The sequence below is a fragment of the Schistocerca americana genome, chromosome X (assembly GCF_021461395.2).
Source record: "Schistocerca americana isolate TAMUIC-IGC-003095 chromosome X, iqSchAmer2.1, whole genome shotgun sequence".
Taxonomy (NCBI): Eukaryota; Metazoa; Arthropoda; class Insecta; order Orthoptera; family Acrididae; genus Schistocerca; species Schistocerca americana.
Genome location: NC_060130.1, coordinates 311,341,987 through 311,358,649, shown reverse-complemented (window position 1 = coordinate 311,358,649; position 16,663 = coordinate 311,341,987). Strand labels below are relative to the sequence as shown.

Genomic DNA, 16,663 nt, shown 5'->3' with positions numbered 1-16,663 from the left:
TATCTGACGGTGTTGTTCACAGCCATCTGATTGGCCCGTAGCTTCTGCCTAACACGCTCTGCGAAGGACGTTACTGTATCTTTCTCCGAGAAGTACTAACTGAAATGTTGGAGAAGCCTCGCACTTTGCCGTTGATGCCAGAGAAGATTTAAACAATGTTTCCCCAACTGTTGGATCTGGATGAGTGAACCGGTAGCATAGCCTCCAAGTTTCACCGACTCTACTTTTATGGTTTTCTTTTTGTTTGGGGAGATGAAGCGTTCTGTGCACGAGACACCGAAAGACACTACAGAAGAGCCGTTAGCCCATTTTTGGCTGGTACTGCAGCAGTTATGCGTGATAAACCTGGTAGTTTTGAGAGTGAGATACAATCATTGGCACGCAGATGTCAGTTGTGCATTAATGTAAACAACTGACATTTTCAGCAACATCCCTAAAACAATTCATCACAGTGCAGTTTGAACATGGCCTGTAAGCATCAATAGCGTGACAACATCTTGGACACCTAACGGGGAGTCCGCAGCTCGTGGTCGAGCGGTAGCGTTCTCGCTTCCCACACCCGGGTTCGATTCCCGGCGGGGTCAGGGATTTACTCTGCCTCGTGATGACTGGGTGTTGTGTGCTGTCCTTAGGTTAGTTAGGTTTAAGTAGTTCTAAGTTCTAGGGGACTGATGGCCATAGATGTAAGTCCCATAGTGCTCAGAGCCATTTGAACCTAACGGGGAAACGGTGTACCTGCGACATTTTTGTCACAGAAGAAAAGTGTTTCTTTTTATTTTCCCCACAAACTATAAAATTATGTACACGTAGTTTCTTTGTACTTTGTATTTGCGGATGCAGATGTAGGGAAAATAGAGTAAGTGACTAACAAATTCTGAGACAGTGGTCGACATAACAGACTGAACATTAATCTTTTTTCATCCTCATAGCTTCAACTTAACCATTCTTGATTGTCCTTATAACATACTAAAATACTTTTGACTAACGCTCGACAGGCAACTTACGTTGTCCGTAAATCAGTTAAAGCTAATGTTGGGTTCCTTCCTTCGAATAAACGACAACCTATGACGACAGAGCCTAACACGTTATATACTGTTTTTAATGAATGTTCACTCCCTATTACGAGAAGATGAGCAGGAGCCTGTAGCAACATATAGCTGTAATTAAGCCATATATGTATGCCATCTACCGGCTACGTTCTATACCGGTATTGAAATCACCCTTTAAGCATGCGGCAACTGTCATAGTCAAGCCTAATACTTAAGTGAAATTACAATTAAATCAATACCATTAGCTGTTGGCGGGCATTGATATACATTAACGGGGACAGTTGAAGATGTGTGCCCCGACCGGGACTCGATCCTGGGATCTCCTGCTTACATGGCAGACGCTCTATCCATCTGAGCCACCGAGGGCACAGAGGATAGGCCGACTGCAGGGACTCATCGCCAGCACGCTCCCCGTGAGACCCACATCCTCAACATATAGACCACACACTACATTCGTAGTGTCCCTGCCACTATACCCATTACTCGCGGCAGACAATCCACAGAGTCCTGTACGAGTTCAGGAAATTTGTGTGCATCCGCACTGAAGAAGGTCATCAGCTGGTTAACCTTAACGATATGAAGATGGCACCTGTTCTTTCGGACATAATACTTACGTGTCGCACACCTTCTGTGTATCAAACGATGCCAATTAATTGCTTCTGGATGAATTCGTTAACGATAATTGTTGAATAAATGACACACTCGTTCGGCGATGGATTTATGAAGTAAAGTTGTGTCAGACAATTATCTAAAAACAGTGAGAATCTACAGTACTGGTCATTAAAATTGCTACATCTAGAAGAAATGCACATGATAAACGAGTATTCATTGACAAATATATTATACTAGAAATGATATGTGATTACATTTTCACGCAATTTGGGTGCATAGATCCTGAGAAATCAGAACCCAGAACAACCACCTCTGGCAGTAATAACGGCCTTGATACGCCTGGGCATTGAGTAAAACAGAGCTTGGATGGGGTGTACAGGTACAACTGCCCATGCAGCTTCAACACGATACCACAGTTCAAGAGTAGTGACTGGCGTATTGTGACGAGCCAGTTGCTTGGCCACCATTGACCAAATGCTTTCAGTTGGTGAGGGATCTGGAGAATGTGCTAGCCAGCGTATCAGTCGAACATTTTCTGTATCCAGAAAGGCCGGTACAGGACCTGCAACATGCGGTCGTGCATTATCCTGCTGAAATGTAGGGTTTCGCAGGGATCGAATGAGGGGTGGAGCCACGGGTCGTCACACATCTTAAATATAACGTCCACTGTTCAAACTGCCGTCAATGCGAACAAGAGGTGACCGAGACGTGTAACCAATGGCACCCCCTACCATCACGCCGGGTGATACGCCAGTATGGCGATGACGAATACACGCTTCCAATGTGCGTTCACCGCGATGTCGCCAAACACGGATGCGACCATCATGATGCTGTAAACACAACCTGGATTCATCCGAAAAAATGACGTTTTGCCATTCGTGTTCCCAGGTTCGTCGTTGAGTACACCATCGCAGGTGCTCCTGTCTGTGATGCAGCGTCAAGGGTAACCGCAGCCATGGTCTCCAAGCTAATAGTCCATGCTGCTGCAAACATCGACGAACTTTTAGTGCAAATGGTTGTTGTCTTGCAAACGTCCCCGTCTGTAGACTCAGGGATCGAGACGTGGCTGCACGATCCGTTACAGCCATGCAGATAAGATGCCTGTCATCTCAACTGCTAGTGATACGAGGCCGTTGGGATCCAGTACGGCGTTCCGTATTACCCTCCTGAACCCCCCGATTCCATATTCTGCTGACAGTCATTGGATCTCGACCAACGAGAGGAGCAATGTCGCGATACGATAAACTGCAATCGTGATAGGCTACAATCCGACCTTTATCAAAGTCGGAAACGTGATGATACTCATTTCTCCTCCTTACACGAGGCATAACAACAACGTTTCATCAGGCAACGCCGGTCAACTGCTGTTTGTGTATGAGAAATCGGTTGGAAACTTTCCTCATGTCAGCACGTTGTAGGTGTCCCCACCGGCGCCAACCTTGTGTGAATGCTCTGAAAGGCTAATCATTTGCATATCACAGCGTCTTCTTCCTGTCGGTTAAATTTCACATCTGTAGCACGTCATTTTCGTGGTGTAGATATTTTAATGGCTAGTAGTGTAAAAGACTACACTATGATTTGAAAGAGGTGCCCGGAACCGCGCGACTGCTTCGGGCATGGATGTGTGTGATGTCCTTATGTTAGTTGGGTTTAAGTAGTTCTAACTTCTACGGGACTGATGACCTCAGATGTTAAGTCCCATAGTGCTCAGAGCCATTTGAACCATTTTGAAAGGGGTAGGGTTTAAATCGCTGGAGGTGGAAACAATCATCTTAGCTAGTCTAATCTCGAATGTATGAAGGCTATTATGGAAGTAAGGAAAGAAGGAAGATTAGATATTGACGTCCCACCAGCAGCGCGATCATTACAGACGGAGCACAAGCTCGGATTAAAAAAGGATGGGGCAGGACTTTGACAATGCCTTTTTCAAAGGGACACTTCAGGCATTCGCGTGGAGTGATTTAGGGATACCATGAAAAATGAAACTCTGGATGGCCGGCCGGCCGGATTGAACCATCGGCCTCCCGAAAACGGCTACAACGCGCTCACCACTGCGACTTCTCGGTCGGTGCTGTAGAAGTAACAGACTTTCCACAACAATAAAGTGACTTTGTTTAGTCGTCATCATGACAACAGTGTGTATTGCGTAGTACAAATGGTAATCCAGATCAGTATTGTTCGAAGTTGGAGAAAAGTAACGTAATATTAGCACTGTTATTGTCCTTCGAGCAAAGTCTGAAACGAAAATCATGGCGTACACAAGTGGACGAGCATCAGTGAATAAGAATTCTTTCTGGAGTAAACGTTAAGAGTTTGAGCAAACAACAATGAGTCATTTTCGGTTCACTCGTGCCCCACTGGTTGTCGGTCTTCTAGCGAATCATCAATGGATGTTCGCGTCCTCTCCGCTTTGGCGCTAGGAGTAGAGAGAATATTTATTTGTTGTTTTCTGTGCGGATTGCTAAGTACTTTTGTTGTTGGATTGATGGATATTATGTGTGCTCAACATCGATATCATCAACGCTTTTGTTGTTGACATGACCTCTGTGAAAGGTGGAGTGGCACGAAGAGAATGTAATGTTAGTAATAGAAGAATCTGAATCTCATAATTGTTTATAGGACACAAAAGATAAGGAGCACAAATGACGAAGAGAATTATATACGATCGACAGAAAATTGCCGAAACACTCAATGGCCCAACTGGGGACATGAGCTAGACGATAGATTTATTAGTTCTTTCCAGCAGGTGAGACTGGAGTAAATGAGAGCAGGGTTTTTAATTATTTTATCAAAAAGGAGTTGCATAATAAATTTCCTTGAAAGTAAACCAGTATGTAAATGTGTGTACAGGGGGTTTCAAAAGTGATGATCAATATTCAGGGATATGAGAGGAATGATCATTCGAAACAAAAAGAGCTGTGAGATATTCTTGATCTTCAATATTGTAAAACAGATCTCATCTACTGCAAGCTCTTTGCTTTCCATATTTTGGGAAATGGTAGTATGGACCAAAACAAGAAGAAAATGTCCAGTAAACATGTGCTCTACAATGCATACCTTAAAAGTTATGAGCACTTGTTCATTAGAAGAGTTGTGATCCAAAGTACCGAAGATGAACAGGTGGTCATAGCTGTTAAGGTATGCATTTTACAGCACATTTTTACTGGGCATTTTTTTCTTGTTTTAGTCCATACTACCTCTTCCCAAAATATGGAAAGCAAAAAGCTTGCAGTAGAAGAGATTTGCTTCATAGTATCGAAGATCAGGAACTGCTCATAGCTCTTAAGATATGCCTTTTAGAGCCCATGTTTACTTCACTATTTTGTTTAGAAAGGTCATTCCTGTCATATACCTGAATATTGACCATCACTTCTGAAACACCCTGTATTATGCTGATGAAAATGAAAAATATGAGAAAGACATGAACATTCTCGTTTCTTACGTACATAGTGACTGTAATGACATAGCTGATGCATCACTGTAATTTGAGAAGTTTTTTTATGAAATGACCTAATATATAAAAATTGTTTTCCCATAGCCACGCTGTCGCCCCTCTACTAAACTATACAGCGGAATTAATCAAGTAGCCTATGTGATAAGTTATATGTATCTTTCATATTTCTTTAATCATATTTTATTGGACTAGTCTTATTTATATGTATTTTAATAAAATCCTAGAAGTGCTTCACGTATATCACTCCAAATCTCAAGAACTGTCTAAGATACAGCAGCAATTGAAATGCGAAACAATTCCTAACGTAAATATCTCCAGTTGCTAATATCCAGAGGGTACACGCTAGCCATTCTTAAGGGTGTATTCATCTTCGATAATTAGTGTTCTGTTTTCGTATTTTCTCGTTAGATGTATTCAGATCCCAATGTGTTCAATGTTTTGGAATAATGCTAAATATGACTGGAGCTACAATTTGATGTTAAGTGAAATAACTTCATGCCATACACGCTTACGAGTAAGTTCAGAACATACATTTTTCTTTTCCTTCGTAATTTTGCTTGCATTGCCATACAAAACGATTCTATCCGAATAGAAAGTTCTGCTCCGTGGCTGTAACTAATGTTGTTATCGAGTGAAACCTGTGTGAAGATTAGAAGTTGCGTTCGTAGCGTGGCACCCACTTCTCGTTCCCTCGTGGTCCATTACAATGTAAACGTTTATTCTAGGATGCAAGCGACTGGGAGTGAAAACTGTCGTATTATCCCCGGAGGTAAAAGAGGCTGAAGATTTTGTATACGATGATCGTAGTCCTATCAATAACTCACTGCGCCGTGCCTTGTCGTACTGCAACCTAATGTGATGTATTTCAGCGCGAACCTGCATGCAATATTGCTGTGTTAACATGGAACGTTGACATAAATACATGAATAAAGCTGACAGTTTAACTTACTTCAAACAAAGCCTATTGTTTCAGTACAGAGAGGGTATAACTGATCGTGACAAGATTATCGATGTTGGTAAAATGAACATAAAGAGTGGATTGTTAGCAGTGTTATTTGGCGTATATTTTCTAACTACATTCAGAAACAGAAAACTGATTCACCAAGCAAATGCTGTTAGATTACCTCACGTTAATGAAAGAATGTTGGCTACAGTCGTATTGCAATTTCTGCTTTACATATTACGAAGTAAATTGGTTTTAGTCGAGAATTAACCTGCTTTACTAAACTGATGAGTAGCAGTCGAAAATAAGTATTCGAAAGAAGTGCAGATTAACGAAGGTAATGAATTAATGCAGACACTGATTTGAATGACCGTACATTTCCAAGTAGTTTTTCTGTTTGCCTCGCGGAGTGGCCGCGCGGTTAGGGGCGTCATGTCACTAATCGTGCGGCCTCTCCTGCCGGAGGTTCGACTCCTCCCTCGGGCATGGGTGTGAGTATTGTCCTTAGCGTTAAGTTAGTTTAAGTAGTGTGTAAGTCTAGGGACCGATGACCTCAGCAGTTTGGTCCCTTAGGAATTCACACACACAGTCTTTCTGTCTGCCAATTAAATATCGAACAGACAGTTGGTTTTCATAGACAAATGCTTATTTATGGGCTGTCCATTTTCTGCCTGGTTCTACTTGTACATCGTAACTCTAGTGCTGCAGAGAAGCTGATAACTGAATAACAGTGTAGTCACATGTAACTTAAATGTACCATATGATAGATTATTAATTGTGAATTTTACTTTCCTTGGAAAACGTCTGTGACACAGTGATATCATGTAGCCTCTGCGTCACATTTCGTTATTTAGAATGCAAACAGAGTGTGAAGATATGTAATAACAATATTACATGGTAAAAGTGAATAAACTGTTTTGAGAAAATCATTAGCTAACAAAAGTAACACAAATGAAGTACATTACACAAACTGTGCTTGTGCTGCCTTTCTAGTGGTCTCGTAGTCGACGGCACAACAGCTATTACTCTTCCTTCTGCTTAGTGTGCATACGTTTGCTATCTTATAGTTTACGAAAATAGAATGTGTCTGGCTTTCAGTAATGTCTGTTTAGTTTCTGGCATATCAGCTAGAGCAGGGATTTTCTGCTCGGCCGCCACTTGTTTATTCCGTCAAATTCTCAGCTGCAATCACGAGGCTGAGTCTCGATTTCAGATATTTCCAGCACAGGAAATTGTCATACGGCTGTCGGAAAATGAACCTGATCTGTTTCCATCGCTACCCAGCAACGAAAATCCTTAGACCACTGTGATGTCAGGGAAATAGTAATACCTGTGCTTGTCCAGCAATCCTTCGTGCTGTATCAGTGTCAGACGATAAGACGGACATGCAGTATATATATCCGCATTACCGGACGCTAATGTCGAAGGAGGCCGCATGTCGAATGATCTTTCCTGAACACTGAGTGTTTGTGTGTCTAGTGGACTCCTTTGTTTCTTCTGAGCTATATCAAATAAAATAAGCACAGTTCTAGGCAGACTAGATATTTATTCCATGTTCCAAGGAAAAGTAAAGAGATTTTGTGCCCAGTAAAAGATCTGGTCCCAGTTTCCCCTTGAATTTGTAAAACTTCCTCTGAATGCTGTAGCAGCTACATCGTTCAGTCTGTACATAAAATTTCATAACGCTGAACAAAGCACCGACGCCATATTTCATATGGCGATTTTCACAAATCTGTTGGCGAACTCAGACAAATAAAACCTACGATTATGTTTGATGAAACGAAGATCTTATCCCACGCATCTGCGCAGTGGTTTCTGTCGTCAGTGAAGCCTTAGAGAACAGTATGTGCAACAATTTTAACCGCGACAGCATCTACACCTGAAGTGGTGAATGGGAACGGGGGCTCTACACTGAAAGAGGACAGATGGAATGAGTACTGCTACTGATGTTGTACTATAGCTATTGACGTCATTTCTGGTAGCATATAGAAGTTCTGTGAGTTCGTGACGTCTCCATGACATGATTCGGCCAACTACATCCGGAAGTACCTCGCGGTCTATTAGTACGAAAGGTCCATCCTGATGATAACGAAAGAGAAAGTCAGTGACAGCTTGAATATATAAACGAATATGATGCGGCAAGACAACCAAGAGCATTTATCCAGTAATCTCTCTTACCCTACAAGAATTGTCCGTCCAACTGTCAATATGTTATCGAATATTTCCGTGTAATAGTGGCCTTGAAAGAATGTGTTGTTGCTCTTCGCTCATTTACTGATGTCTGTGTGCGAGCCTCTTTGGACAAGAGCATTAGAGTGTTGCAAGAGCAAGTGAAACTGCCTCCCTGGACTCAACAATGGGTTCTGTATGCATAGTGTACGAATGCAAGAGTTCATTTGTAATGGCCGGTTTGGGCGAAGATAGCAATGTGTTCCCATCCAGATTTCCTCTTGTTGATTGAGGGACGAAGACCGATCTAGAAATAGATGAAGGCTTACAGATTCATATTCATAGTCGAAGGAAGAAGCAAAAAGATTGTTATCGGTAGATCGACAGTTTTGCGAATAATAAACCCAACTCTTTGTTGTTAATAATGAGCCGGTTTATGAACATCCCGGTTCGCGTATTACAAGACATTCTCAGTCTAGAAAGAAGGTATTGTAGTGAACCACAGAAGAGCGACGAGTTTTGCAGTTTATGGACTATGGGTCGATTTGGATTTATTGAGGAGGAGAAAATTAGAGACCTGATCTCATTTACTTAAATGGAATACGATCTGTGTTTAGAAAATAAGTTTCAGCATAAATTCGATAGAAGACGAGGACCTTGTCAGAGGTTTACTTTTAATACCATGAGCTCCTGGATATGCTAAATTTCTCACTGCTGCTACTGCATACTTAGTGATGTCTCTGTTATGATCTGTGATCGTCGACCTCCTCTGAGGAGGATGTTTGAATTTGTAGGGGGAGGTGTTGTTATATCTTAGTTGTTTGTCGGAATTTCGTATTTTGTAGGCAGGCTTACGCCAGTTACAGACAAGATAATATACGAGATTATCAAAACTGAGACTATATTTGTTACATCGAAAAGCCCAGAGACAGAAGACACAGAATCGGACTGAGAAAATATTTCTGACTCACCTGCACGTACTTCTTATCCAACTGACAGCAGACCGTCTGGCTGTTGTTACACAGCTCTACGTCGTGGTCCAGCGCCGTCGAATACTCAGACTGGAAAGGGAGATTACTCTGAAACAAAGGAATAACATTTCGTAGTAAGATTTTTAAATACTGCTATTATCGTTGCTAATACATATTTTGTTTTGTTCCCTTTCACCTCTGTTAATAACATGGTGGAGCACAGAGTAATAAGGACTATGTGAATTTCTTGAATTCGTCTTTACTGTTACAGTACAATTATCACGTTAAACTAATTGTAGGATAAGCCGTTTCCAGGATCCACGTAAGAAATGGCTCACAAAATATTTGTTCTGTGTATTTTTGAGTGTTGCTCATGACTTTGGGACCTTACGAGGTTAAATTAATAGACGATGTAGAGAAGACCCCTCGAAGAGTTGTGTGTTTCGTCACGGGTTCAGTTAATTACCGCGAGAGCGTTGCACAGTAGATCAACAAATTCCGGTGGTGCTTTCGAAATCTGCACTAATCTCACTAGATATTTTCATGTATTTTACGGCTATAAACACGCCTCTATCTCCTGCGTTCAACCTACCTTTGCGATATACCTTCTAACCAGAATTCAGAATCTCTTTTCTACAGACGTCTGGTTTCAGCCGGGCTTCTGCCCCTAGTACGATGTGGGAATTTTTACAGTTTGTAGGGGAGATTACATATGGGATATTTCCACAGGCGCTTCTGCAGTTAACTTACGCTATAATAACATTTTATTTCTCAGATATGCCATAGCGAAAGCTATGTTCTTTAATTACTTTTAGACAGTATTCTTCCTGTATGAAATCATAACGTATCTTCGCACTGTCGCCTGATAAACAAAATAAGAGCTAACGGAATATCAACCCAGCTATGCGGCTGGATTGAAGAGTTCTTAGCAAACAGAACACAGCATGTTGTTCTCAATGGAGAGACGTCTACAGACGTTAAAGTAACCTCTGGCGTGCCACAGGGGAGTGTTACGGGACCATTGCTTTTCACAATATATATAAATGACCTAGTAGATAGTGTCGGAAGTTACATGCCGCTTTTATCTGATGATGCTGAAGTATACAGAGAAGTTGCAGCATTAGAAAATTGTAGCGAAATGCAGGAAGATCTGCAGCGGATAGGCACTTGGTGCAGGGAGTGGCAACTGACCCTTAACATAGACAAATGTAATGTATTGCGAATACATAGAAAGAAGGATTCTTTATTGTATGATTATATGATAGCGGAACAAACACTGGTAGCAGTTACTTCTGTAAAATATCTGGGAGTATGCGTGCGGAACGATTTGAAGTGGAATGATCATATAAAATAAATTGTTGGTAAGGCGGGTACCAGGTTGAGATTCATTGGGAGAGTCCTTAGAAAATGTAATCCATCAACAAAAGAGGTGGCTTACAAAACACTCGTTCGACCTATACTTGAGTATTGCTCATCAGTGTGGGATCCGTACCAGGTCGGGTTGACGGAAGAGATAGAGAAGATCCATAGAAGAGCGGCGCGTTTCGTCACAGGGTTATTTGGTAAGCGTGATAGCGTTAGGGAGATGTTTAGCAAACTCAAGTGGCAGACTCTGTAAGAAAGGCGCTCTGCATCGCGGTGTAGCTTGCTGTCCAGGTTTCGAGAGGGTGCGTTCCTGGATGAGGTATCGAATATATTGCTTCCCCCTACTTATACCTCCCGAGGAGATCACGAATGTAAAATTAGAGAGATTCGAGCGGGCACGGAGGCTTTCCGGCAGTCGTTCTTCCCGCGAACCATACGCAACTGGAACAGGAAACGGAGGTAATGATAGTGGCACGTAAAGTGCCCTCGGCCACACACCGTTGGGTGGCTTGCGGAGTATAAATGTAGATGGGACCTGTGGAGAGATTTCTCCATCAGAAAGTCCCACACCCACACACCTTAGCTACTCCGATGCCCAAATAGCCGCTTCCTGCGTGTAATACGCACCCGACCGGTAAGGTGAGGGGAGGGGGGCCGGACAACAATCCGCAACCAAGATCGTCATAGAATCGTCTGAAACTCTAGTTTAAGCCTTCAATTCGGTACCGAACGAGAGAACTGAAATTGTTTCTGAGAAGGATGCAGCAAAACGTTAGCTCTGCTTCCACCTTGCCTTTATCAAAGCAAGCAGCCGCCTATAGGAACCGAGGATGGCCTCCGAATCCAGGCGGCAGACGTCATTCGTGCCGACATGAGCTACGAATTGCAACTGGCTGCAGCCAGCGCGCTCAAGTACAGCCAGCAGAGCCTCCTCGCATCTCGAGAGTGACACCCCGACAAGTAAACAGAGTGGACACTGGCTTTCTTTCCCGATCTGCCTGCTACATCCCTAAAGGCCTGCATCGTCCGTCTCGCGTTGGAGTTCCCGCTGACACACAATTTCGCCCTCCGCGCCTGTTCGTGTCTTTCTCGAAGATCAGCCTCGGCCCTCCCAAAAAAAAAAGAGGCATCCCGTGCTGGCTCAAATGTGAGACAAAAATTAAACTAAATTTAGTGTAATAAACACAAATTGATATTGCTGCTGGCACGTCTGCTGGACTCTGCGGCTGCGACTTGATTGAGCATAGCAAGTCCGAATGATTCCATCAGATCACTGAGGCCAACACGTTGTTCGTTCATGATTTTTGTCATAACGGAATCAGCACCACAATGGATGAGATTTTTGACACTATGAAAGTGGTTTCCAGGCTGCTCAATACATTTCTTTCTTTCAGTCTGTTGTTGTCTTGTTCGATTAATTTCGCTATTTCCGACATTCATTCTGTAGTTCTGACATCGCAATGTCTCCTCACGTCCGACAATTCAGTACAACAATCATTAATAAAAAAAATAGGTTAATAGGTTTTAGCAGGTTTAGCTCAGGCATATGCAGAGCTCGAAACCAAAACGCCATTAAATTCAGTCATCCGAAAGTACTACTTACACATGAAATAACTAATATACTGTAGTTATAAAGCCCAGCAAATCAGTTACGTATTTGATTGTGTAAACGAACAATGTAGACTACAGTCTTTGCTAAATCATGTTACTTATAAGAGTATTCGACAGAGTTAGATACTGTAATTGGCGACGAAGGTTTAAGGCCTCTGAGTCGAATGTCAGGTTTTATACTATGCTACAAATTTTTCCACCGTTGAGGTTGGAACTAGTGTTCAAGTACTTCCGAGAAAATGACGTAGTAATTCCAGTGATTCAAGGGATCGTAGAGTTTTCGACAATTGTTGTGGCAGTAGTGTGTTTTTCTTCTTCCTTTGGTTTTTCACACTGAATCACGTCAAAAATATAAATTGAGTTTACTAAAATGAAAACAGATACTTCAATGGTAGACATAAATCTTTGTTGATAAACCCCAAAAAATAAAATTCCTCTCATGTTCAGAAAGAACAGAACACCTTGAACGACTAGAGATAGGACCTTCATATTCACAAAACATATACATAAGTACGTTTTGCAGATATGATTAGCATTTAAACCATGACGGCCCGCGGGTTCGATGTCAACATCGACAACGCGGAGCAACGCTATCTACCGGTAACATATGCCTGAGGCTTTCGTTGTCGCTATAAACCGAAGGTGATGGATCAGTTCGACTTGAACAGACGTGCAGGATACCTCGCAGACGTAATCGCGAAAGTACCGTCAAATCAGTGAGTTTGTAAGAGGGCGCACTATTCGCATGAGAGAATGTCATGCATCCATCCGGGAAATTGCTGCTCTTGTGGGACGAACTGTTTCGGCAGTGCAACGGGTGTGTAACGAACGGTTCACAGAAGGCCCAACACGACGAGATGGGTCAGATTGCATCACCCAGACTCCCTACCCCCCATTCCCGATGCCAAATCCGAAAGGCGTTGCAGGATAGATCTGTGTCCTCGTCGCCTCTGGAGCAACAGTGGAACAGTGGAACACATCGTAGACTATCAGAGGTGACAGTCTGTCACCGTTTATTACGGCATGGCATACGTGCGCGTCGTCCACTTCTCCGCCTATCATTGATGAATGTGCAGAAACATTCTAGACGGCAATGGTGTGTGGAACGACGCCACTAGGGACAGGAATGGCATCATACAGTGTTTTCGGACGAACCCAGGTTCTATTTGCTTGAAAATGATGGCCACATTTTGGTTCGCCACAGACAGGGTGAGCGGCATCACAATGACTGTATTCGCGCAAGACTTACAGCACCAACTCAAGGCCTTAATGTGTGGGGTGCTATTGATCACAACAACAAATCACAGTTGGTGCGTGTCCAGGGAACTGTGACCAGTGTGACCTACGTGAATGACATCCTGCGAGCCGTAGCCATACCCTTTCTGTATAACACCCTAGATGTCATTTTTGAGAACGACAATGGATGGCAACACGTTCCTTCTTGGTGCCACAGGATGTCAACTTTTTGGCCTGGCCTGCCGGGCCACCAGACTTGTTATCAATCGAAAATGTGGCGGATATGGTGAAACGACGGGTGCAGCGCTGTGACCCAGTGCCAACTACGACAGATGAACTATCGAACCAGCTGGATGGAGCGTGGATGGCTAAACTGTAGAACGCCATTCGCATCGATGCCATCACGCATGGAACAAGTTATCAAGGCCCATGGCGGACCCTGTGCCTACTAGGCAACGGGACACATGCTGGACCGAGGTGCTAATAATTTCTGGAGAACATGCTAATATACGTGTCCTGCGAATATGAAAGTCCTATCTCTAGTCGCTCAAGGTGTTCCGTTTTTTCTGAACGTGAGTGTACATATTTAATATTTTGGCTGTTGGCAGGTACACGTCTACAGCCCCGGTCAACCATGAAATCTCTGTGCCACAGTACCGTAGCACGCCTCTTACGGAGCTAAAACAATATCTACATCCCACTTATAAGGTGGAGTATCGTTCGGTAATTCGATTCCGGTGGGAACGGAAGTGTTGCGCCTGTGTCAGGCGAATGTAAATGAGTGCTTTAGCCATTCAGCAGGGGATCAAATGGTTCAAATGGCTCTGAGCACTATGGGACTTAACATCTGAGGTCATCAGTCCCCTAGAACTTAGAACCACTTAAACCTAACTAACCTAAGGACATCACACACATCCATGCCCTAGGCAGGATTCGAACCTGCGACCCTCGTCGTAAGCCCGAATAACAATGTAAGCAATGAAGGAAGTACAGAAAAGTTCATATAAAACAAAGCAACAAACATTAGCGAGGACATATCGTAATCGGCATACGCTGAGGTGACAAAAATCATCGGATATCTCCCTGTGAACAACGTAATGCAGCAACTCCACCTGACATAGACCCAACAAGTCTTTATTAGTATTCAGAAGAAATATTGAGCCTAGCTACCTCTATAGCCGACCATAATTGCGAAAGTGTTGCCAGTGCAGGATTTTGTCAGCAAGTGATCTATCGATTATGTCCCATAAATGTTCAACGGGATTTATATCGGGAGATCTGAGTAGCCAAATCATTCGCCCGAAATGTCGAGAATGTTCTTCAAATCAATTGTGAACAACCGTGGTGCGGTTACACTGCGCATTGTCCTACATAAAAATTTCGTCATTGTTTGGGAACGTGAAGTCGGTGACTGGGTGCAAGTGGTCTCCTAGCGGAGGAAAACAACCATTATCAGTCAATTATCAGTTCAGTTGGACCGGAGGGCCCAGTCCATTCCATGTAAACACAGCCCATCCGATTATGGAGTGCCGGCCGTGGTGGCCGAGCGGTTCTAGACGCTGCAGTCTGGAACCGCGCGACCGCTACGGTCGCAGGTTCGAATCCTGCCTCGGGCATGGATGTGTGTGATGTCCTTAGGTTAGTTAGGTTTAAGTGGTTCTAAGTTCTAGGGGACTGATGACCTCAGAAGTTAAGTCCCATAGTGCTCAGAGCCATTTGAACGATTATGGAGCCACCACCAGTTTGCTCAGTGCCTTGTTTACAGCCTGGATACATAGCTTTGTGGAGTCTGCACCACACCCGAACCCTACCACCACCTCTTACTAACTGAAATTGGGACTCATCTCACAAGGCCACGATTTTCCCGTCCCACACTGATTCCTGCTGTTATTTCAAGCAGTGATGCTTGTCTGTTAGTACTGCCAATTCTGCGCAAACGCTGCTGCTCTCGGTCGTTAATTGAGGGCCGTCGGCCACTGCGTCGTCCGTGGTGGGATGAAATTTGGTATTCTCAGCATACTCTTCACACTTTGATCTCGGAGTATTGAATTACCTAACGGTTTCCGAAATGGAATGTCCCATGAGTCTAATTCCAACTAAGATTCCGAGTTTAAAGTCTTTTAATTCCCGTCGTGCGCCATTATCTCGTTGGACACCATTCCACATGAATCACACGAGTACAAATGACAGGTTCGCCAATGCACTGCCCTTTTATACCTTATGTACGCGATAATACCGCCATCTGTATATGTGGATATCGTTATCCCATGATTTTGTCACCTCATTGTTTCAACCTTCCCTATTTGCTGGTCTATCATTTATCCCTGGCCAACGGAAGAGGCTAGTCATGCAGGATCTTATCAGACACTAAATGTAAAACAAATTAACAAATGAGCACACAGAAGCAATCATCCCAACGTATACCATGCTTTATCAAACATTACTTACAAATTCTCAATTTCTCTTTCATTTAATGATATTTCATTACGTGTTGTTGTTGTTGTGGTCTTCAGTCCTGAGACTGATTTGATGCAGCTCTCTATGCTACTCTATACTGTGCAAGCTTCTTCATCTCCCAGTACCTACTGCAGCATACATCCTTCTGAATCTGCTTAGTGTATTCATCTCTTGGTTTCCCTCTACGCTTTTTACCCTCCACGCTGCCCTCCAGTACTAAATTGGTGATCCCTTGATGCCTCAGAACATGTCTTACCAACCGATCCCTTCTTCTGGTCAAGTTGTGCCACAAACTCCACTTCTCCCCAATTCTATTCAATACCTCATCATTAATTATGTGATCTACCCATCTAATCTTCAGCATTCTTCTGTAGCACCACATTTCGAAAGCTTCTATTCTCTTCTTGTCTAAACTATTTATCGTCCACGTTTCACTTCCATACATGGCTACACTCCATACAAATACTTTCAGAAACGACTTCCTGACACTCGATGTTAACAAATTTCTCTTCTTCAGAAACGCTTTCCTTGCCATTGCCAGTCTACGTTTTATATCCTCTCTACTTCGACCATCATCAGTTATTTTGCTCCCCAAATAGCAATACTCCTTTACTACTTTAAGTGTCTCATTTCCTAATATAATTCCCTCAGCATCACCCGACTTAATTTGACTACATTCCGTTATCCTCGTTTTGCTTTTGTTGATGTTCATCTTATACCCTCCCTTCAAGACACTGTCCATTCCGTTCAACTGCTCTTCCAAGTCCTTTGCTGTGTCATAGAGCATTGTTACTTA

General features: G+C 43.1%; 1 protein-coding gene across 1 annotated transcript in view; it reads right to left on the bottom strand.

The window, feature by feature from the left end:
- Window positions 1–16,663, bottom strand: part of LOC124555986 (rho GTPase-activating protein 45-like) — a 672,894-nt gene that overhangs the window by 112,550 nt on the left and 543,681 nt on the right. The window contains exon 8 of the mRNA XM_047130031.1: window positions 9,199–9,306. Coding sequence (XP_046985987.1) covers window positions 9,199–9,306 — 108 coding nt within the window. The remainder of the gene's footprint in view (window positions 1–9,198; window positions 9,307–16,663) is intronic.